Here is an 8350-nt window from a genome sequence, read left to right on the forward strand (position 1 = left end):
TCTTCCTTGATTAATAATGGTTCTCTATTGAACTTATATATATATATATATATATATATATATATATATATATATATATATATATATATATATATATATATATATATATATAGAGAGAGAGAGAGAGAGACTTAGGTTCAAATGGGAACAATTATAGAATTGAGAACGCAAGAACAAATCTAGGTTATATATATATATTTGTTGATTTTATAAAACTAATTTACGAGTAAACAAAATGTTAAAAATATTATACAACTACATACATATATATTTTGATTCATATGTAAATTTCACTTAATTTGTAAATGATCAAAGAGTTGAAATAGTAAGTCAGATTTATATTGTGAATGTTAAAGTTGAAATATTTATAGTGCTGATTCACAGTGTGAATCTAAACCGATCAGTTTTTTTAATCGTTGATGATGTTTATTAATAAAAGGACAAAAAATTGAGATTTTTGGTATAATTAGTTTTTTTTGGATAAAAAGAAACTTAAATATTGAAAAAATAAAAAACAAAACAAAACAAAGTGGGTATTTTTCGAAAAAAAAAAGTTTGATTTTTTATATATCAACATGGATCTATATCGAAAGAGAACGAAAAATCGTGAACAACGGTATATTCGGTTTTTTTCGATAAAAAATGTGGCTTAAAAAAATTTAAACGAAAAAAATGGGTAGGTTTTTTTTTTGATAAAGAAGTGAGTTTTATGGTATAATCCGGTGTATGTGCATCCAATGTACAAATATACATCCATTACTTTGGCCGTTGATTATTATGATTTCTGTCGTTTACGATTGGTTTTTTTGGTTCTTTGTTAATAATGGTTATCTATTGAACACCATTATATATATATATATATATATATATATATATATATATATATATATATATATATATATATGTATATATATATATATATATATATATATATATATATATATATACTAGGTGTGAGACCCATGTATTACATGGGTTTAATTAAAAAAAATTAAATATGAAATTTTAACAATTTGAAAAAGTTTGAATTTATAAGAAAAATGAGAAAAATTTTAAATTATTAAAATTAGTAATGCTTTAATGTATTGAATACATTACATATATAAACCATTTCCAATAAATACTTTACATATATATTACCTTACATATTAAATATGAAATTTTAATTTAATAAAATGAAAAATACAATAAAATGACAAGTGAAAAATAGAAAATTTAAAAATTCTAGAAAATGTCATGTGTCCAAATGAAGGAGAAGAGGACATGTGGCAAAAAAAACTTTCATTTATTAGAGTATATATATATATATATATATATATATATATATATATATTCAGAGAGCATGGGAATTGATGGAAAATTTGGCATGCGATTGTCGTACTGTAATGGGGTACAACAATTGAAAAATGATGCATCTCCCCTGCTCTAGTTTCAAGTAGTTTTTAAATTAAAAAGTATCAGTTTTTTTCAAATTTTATTAGAGTGTTGGATATAGACGTTTAACGGAGTGGAGGAGGTTCAGTTGGCACTTATCCACTCCGTTAAAGTTATTGGAACACCACCCTATATATTAGGCCATCCTGTATACACATCACGAGAAGGCTCGTGGTGTGTATACACCTCATCATCTTCTTCTTCCACCCTCCTTCCATTCTCAATCCGGTATACTCACAACGAAGGAATGTGGTCGTTGTGGGTGTAAGCTGCAAGAGAGAAGAGGAGAGGAAGAGAGAAGAAAGAGTCTGTGGTGAATTGTGGTGGCCAACACGAGAGACCACGTTCTTGGTTCCAGATCAGCACCATGAGAGGAATGGGATGGTGTGCACGGAAAACCACCGTGGCCACCTGGACCACGAATGGCTTCGTGATACCCATACCAGACGGCCTTATGTAGAGAGATTTTGAAGACTCAACATGACTCAATACAAAGGAGAATGCTTGGAGCAATCATTGTCAGATTTTTAATTTTTCTTTTTTCTATTTTTTTTTTTTTATCCTCAAATATGGTGCGGTTGTATGATGAGTATTTCCTAATAAATATAAAATGGTGTGGAAATGATATAGTTATGATGTTGCAAACAAAATGGTACGAAGGATGTGACCCGGTCACATCCGATAGGCTTAAATTATTAATAGACAAGTTCATTACTTTATCTTTTTGTTTATTACATATACATTGTTTCTTGATGTTTATAATTTATATATGCAAATTTTACAGCAGTAAATTTATAAAAGAAAAGAACGCAAAAGCTTCACAATTATTTTTATATTTCACCAAAAATGGTGTAACTCTTAGATACTATAAAGAAAATCATTTATCAATTTGGAGTAGGAATAAATGGACAAAAGTCATTAAATGAAGAAAAGATATTGATAATTTGAGTTGCTTTATTACTCACCAATCACCATGGCATGTTGTTGTATGTATGACGGATCCAACCGACATCTACATGTTTCCAGTTTTGCTTTCAACTCGAACCAATTGTTTATACACCAATATAGTTTAGATAGCAACTTAGCAAGCATTTGACATTGGCCATTGGACCAACGGACCCCACCCTTGGCCCATCTCCATGTTCAGTTTATTAAAGAAAAAAAACGTCAATTCATATTAACCAAATAAAACACAACATGTAAGTAACATTCATGATTAATAACATATATATTTAAACATAATTAAAAAAAAAAAAGATTGTCCGTTAGAGCAGCCCTTAAAATAAAAAACAATAAACTCATGATGGTTGTTTAAAATCCTTTTACGACTAATCGGAGGGTCTCCATATTCTCTTGATTATACAGGTGGTCCTACACTAGCTTTTGTATATATAGTGTACACATTTACATACTTTTGTTACTTATAATATGAATATATGTATACATGTATATAAGTACCCATAACAAATATTTTTTATTTTTTTTTATTTTAAAAATACTCCTTATGAAACTCAAATCGTGTCGATGTCTTGTGGCTCATTTCATATGACAGTTTCTTCAACTCCTTAGCCAACACCGGCATCCCACAGTAAAACACCCCTGCAAAATCAATATCATTTTTAAACCTTTAACCCAAACATAATTTAACAAAAAAAAAAAAAGGATTTTAGAGTTTTATTGAAATTAATTACCTACGGTTGAATTTGGATGTTTGGATGCAACCTTACTGAACACCTCTCTCCAATTCGGCCTTGCAAAATGTGTTCTTACCTGCAACAAAACTTATGCTAGTTATTTAACATTCGTTTAATTAATGTAACATATATATTGAAGGAGGGTATTTTTGGAATTATATCATACTCGGGTGCCAGATAGGATGTCAACCCCATGTTTAGCATGGGTAAGCGCTTGAACCATAGTGATTAGAGTTGACCTTGCATCACCTTCTTCATAAACACTTGTAAGATAATTATGCATCTCAATTTGACCCTGTAACATAATTATAGAAATTAGCAAGAGAGTCAAATGGTAATTGATCTTTAATTATGACTATGAACATATATATACTTTATGATCCATTTCAGCAACTTCATCCATAACTCCTTTGAACCATTCAAATGATCCGGATTCTCTTGTAACCCAATAAAAGTTTGCAACTTTCGCCTTTTTTGATTTCTTTTTATTATCACTTGATGATGCCATACTTGAAGATGCAAGACTCGTAAGACTATCCCCTGATATGCTTGTCTCCGTGTTTGAATCCTAACCACCACAAAAGATAAACCATAAAAAAATTAAACCACTTTTTACTTTTTATCATAAAATTCAAAAATAAATGTACATGATTTTGAGTTTTGAGTTTTCACCATTTGATCATCAACTGCACGATTGTTATTTAACAGATCTCTAAGAATACTTATGAAGGGAGTTGCTCCAATTCCTAGCCCCACAAGAAGCAACACGTCATAGTTCCTGTAGTCCTGCGCTGGTGCACCGTAAGGCCCATCTAACAATAGCCTCGGTAACCTGTGCATTATTTACTTTAGTTTCTAATAATGCATAAAAATAAGTTTTTTGTTATTATTATTATTATTTAGAAAAGTAATTTACCCTTTTGAGTTGACATCCCCTAACTTCTTGAATTTTGCTCGGCCAATTGTACATGGTGAACCGTTGTCATTGTTTAAAACTTGTTTGAGTTCTTGTGTCCAGTCACCTACTGTCCGGATATGAACACTTAGGTAATCATCTCCAGGTGATGAAGTAATTGAAAATGGATGCCTGGATTTTTCAATAAATATAAGCAGAGGAAGGAATTTATCTATCAACAAGAGTGAAAATGGATATAAAATTAAGTTACCATTCAAATGGAGAGATTGAAGGGCATTGAAGGAATATATACTGGCCACTTCTGTATTTGAATCCATTTGGTTTGGCCATGATTATGGTGAATACATCTCCTGGTAGATTTGAAACCTTTATGATTTTAGCAGAATAGTGTTCTGACCTTCCTGTCCTCAGACTCCTCTCTAACAAGTATATAATCAGAGGGACAGAAATGTACATCCACGTCTGCAGGGACATTGCAACATATATCTATATACATTAACAAGAAATGAAAAAATAAATAAATTTATTATAATTAAATAATCTTGATTACCGTTTTCTGAGTCCATTTGTGAACCAAGAACAAGAAGGATCCATGAATCAAAAGCAATATATACACCAAACCAAAAAGATGATGTGAAAACCAAAAAGCATTAAACCCTGTCAATCGGTTCAATGGTGAAGGCAGTTTTACTAAATTCTTCCTGAAATATCTTGAAGCAAGTGTGAAGGCGAAGGCCATGAGTATCAACATTGTAATTCCGGTCACACCTTCAACTCCAACCATCAAATCCTTGTATGTGGGTTTTTCATTATGGAAATCCGAAGCTATAAGTGCGAATTTTTCCGGCGAAGAGTTCACCAAACGAGGGAAATCACAGATCATATGGTTCCCGACATGAACCACGATTCCAATCGCTATCGCAAACGCAATCATCTGGAATTGAAGATCAAATCATGTAATTAAATCAGACATCAATTTTTGACGGTGTAAGATTTTAGGGTTTTTTGAAATCATCAATCGATCACCTTGTGAAAGTTGATATTGTCATCAAAGGGGATGAAGAATCTGGCGCGTGTAGATCTGAGGAATGTTAGCATGTTTCGACAAACGGGTAGAAGGATGAGAGCCATATTGAGTTTCAGGGTCTCGGCAGCGCCTTTTGCAGTAGTCAAACAATAACCCATTACTTGAAACGCTGCTTTGTTTTTATATTGTTTAAATTTCCATATAAAGAGACACGCCATTGTTAAGAACCAGAGCATCAAGACCCAAGTTCTTTGCCAGTTCTCTATCATGACCCACCTAACAAAATGAGTTACCCGATGGATGATGCTTTTTGGCTTTAACGAATTCAAGTTTTGACTCCAACCTCCACTAGCTATGCTCAATGGTCTACTGTAGTTCATGTATGCTTCCCTTTGTAGTAGAAGCGTTTCCAACTGCCATAACTGAAGCAAAATTTTCACTTCAGTACTGTTTCTTAATATAATTTAGTTTTGTTGTAACGAATTGATTTTCAGCTAATTTACCTCTATATAACCAAGATTTTCAGGGTCTAATTCTTCCATAATTAAAGAAGCGTATTCCTCTGCTTGTTCTTTCAACTTTGATAATCTGTTTGCAGCGGCACTAAGCACTAGGAGCTGCATACAAATGTAAAATCACCCAATTTAATAAAAGAATCTCAAAGTCCTTTAATAGTGATAATTTAAAAGAATTTAATATATCAAATACAGTAACATCTGTATATATACACACACCTCCTGTATCTCATCCCTTGTAATCCTTCCATCTTCGTTGCTGTCAGCCCTGTATTTATAAGAAAAAAATAATCATTAGAATTTGTTTAACAATAAAGAAAATATCATAAAATAACTATAAAACAATTTGTAGTGTTTTGTAGTCAAATGGTAACCCTGGAATCACAACGTCATAATAATTTACTTTTTTTAACATTGAAAAGAATATTATAGAATTCTTTTTGATGGCCACAGCCCAACATCATATCCTGTCAACTTTGTTATTATATATACAACTGAGATTATGTTGGCATAATGTGAATTGACAACGGTACCCTTCACCAAGAACTCATTTTTAAGATATTGGGATTAAACTAATCCTGCGACTATTTGCACCTATTGGTTGTAATCTTTTGTTCCAAATATTGCACCATGGTCACATGGAAAGGAGTTAAATAATAAATTTGAGACAAACGTAATGGAAGATGAAAGAAAACGTCATAAAAAATCGAAATATGGTGGAAGAAACTTAAGGACTAAGTAGTCATTTTGCCAGCTCAAAGAACCTTAAGAGTGTTAATATGTCAGCAACCGATTGACTATGAATTCTGCTGTCCGTGTTTCCCGCTCATAACAGGAGTTTTGCAACTTGAACGTTTTGGGTGCAGAATTTTAAGAATAATGGAAAAAAGTTCAAGATTTCAGGTAATATCAATGGAAAAGAAGAGAGATAGAGAGAAGAGAGAAGCATACATGTCAAAGAAGATCTGCAGACGAGCATCGAAGCTCTGGTCTGAAATCTGTAACCAAAACTCGTAAAGCTCTGCTTTCGTAATTTTCCCCAATTTCTGCTGTCGTCTTCTTGCCAATGCATCGAATACTCCCAACGCAAACTCCTTTGAGTCCGCCATTCCTGCAAAAAATCACACACTGAAAAGTGAAAAGGAAGAACAGGACGAATTGATTGGATTATACCGGGAAATGATCAATTTGGATGGTCACCTATACATTCGGCGAAATCTTCTCTAGCTAGGAGTCCGTCATGTTTAGCGAGACACGCGAACCTTGACTCGACGTTTTTCCACAGGTCGCTGACGTCGGAGGCGTTTGTGGTTTTGCTAATAAACCTGAGACCTCCTAAAGCTCGTTGAGCGCTAGATTTGGTGCGAATCAATTTCGCTTTCATTTTCCTAGCATCCCGAGATGGGATGGCACGATCCACACTAGCATCAGATGAAGAAGCTCGTGACGACGACGACGTCAACCACGAAAATTTCCGACGAAGCCTGGAGGTGGCGGCCGGCGGCGATTGTGATTGTGAAGAAACAGGAAAGGGATGGGAATTGGTGTTGGCGGTGGCGGTGGGAGTGACACTGCACAAGATAATCGAATCATCTTCTAGCTCCAACGTGACTTCCACTAAATCCTGATCGTTGTTGCGTTGTAGATCATTGAGGAAAATAGGGAGCATTGCTCCTCCAATTCCGTAAACGTCATTGGAATCATCAAGTGGGTAGTCCAACATACGGCTGTAATTTGATCTTCCATCGGAGCGGCTACTTACCGGAGAATCAGACCCCATCATTCTGCTTCAAATTTGGTGCAACTCCATAGACAAACATACGTGTTTAGGCGTAAATTTGCATCAACCGGTAGCAAATCAAACGATGAGGTTGATTGGAAAAAAAGGGTTTGTAAAACAAACACCTCTCAACCGATGGGTGCACACGAATTCAACGCTTCTGTGTAGAGAGTAGTTGAGTCTTGTTTCTTTAACCCCCCATCTTTTCCATCTCCTACCTTGCCAATATAAACTATACATACACCCACCCCTTCCATTTCTATTCCCATATTTTACAGAAACACCCCCTACTATCACTTATTATCTCTTCTCACCCCCATTTTAACAAAATTACCCAATTCTCTTGTTATGGTCAATCTTCTTTTGTTATCCTAAATGTTGTTTCATAAATATAGTGATGACTGATGAGACTGAATAAGCTTATAAATTTTATATTATTACAATAATAATTAAGTATTTTTATTGGTATAATTTAGAGTGTTGTACGCATTAATAATATACTTTGAATAACTTGTGGGTAATTTGATCCATTTGTTTTTATTAACTAACCCCTTATATTTTATTATCATTTCGCTGTTAGTATTGAAACAATAACTCTCACGATCACTAATTAAGCAAACAGATGAAGATTAAGATTAAGATAGGGTGTACATGGTGTAATAAATAGGTGCATGCTATCTTACGTACCAGATTAATTAGAAAATATTAATTTGGTAACTAACATTAATTGTTTGTTATTTTTTTAGTTTTCCATAAGCTGGAGTCGTGTCTCCCACTCATCCCTCCTTCCAGTTTACGACTTCTTCAACTATTTCATTCACAATTCTAATTTATATATAGGGATTGGTTGGTGCTCTTTGATTCTTTTTTTTTTTTTTCTAGAAACAATTCAAAACGATAATAACTTTGTATGTTATTCATTTATTTAGAAATATACGTTTAATAATTTTTTAACAAGTTAATAACATGATCTAAACTTGGATT

At 33.1% G+C, this 8350-nt stretch overlaps 1 protein-coding gene across 1 annotated transcript; it reads right to left on the reverse strand.

The window, feature by feature from the left end:
* Positions 1-2711: 2711 nt before the first annotated feature.
* LOC145131338 (Riboflavin synthase-like superfamily protein) lies at positions 2712-7579 on the reverse strand. Its single transcript, XM_079066041.1, has 13 exons — positions 6787-7579; positions 6538-6697; positions 5806-5854; positions 5575-5688; positions 5071-5493; positions 4595-4978; positions 4295-4506; positions 4045-4215; positions 3801-3960; positions 3502-3696; positions 3295-3423; positions 3126-3204; positions 2712-3033 (listed from the first exon to the last, which is right to left on the reverse strand). The coding sequence occupies exons 1-13, from the start codon at positions 7367-7369 to the stop codon at positions 2924-2926; spliced, it is 2769 nt and encodes a 922-aa protein (XP_078922167.1). The 5' UTR covers positions 7370-7579; the 3' UTR covers positions 2712-2923.
* Between the last annotated feature and the right edge of the window lie 771 nt (positions 7580-8350).

The sequence above is a fragment of the Lactuca virosa genome, chromosome 8 (genome assembly GCF_052849685.1).
Source record: "Lactuca virosa cultivar CGN04683 chromosome 8, Lactuca_virosa_CGN04683_v6, whole genome shotgun sequence".
NCBI lineage: Eukaryota > Viridiplantae > Streptophyta > Magnoliopsida > Asterales > Asteraceae > Lactuca > Lactuca virosa.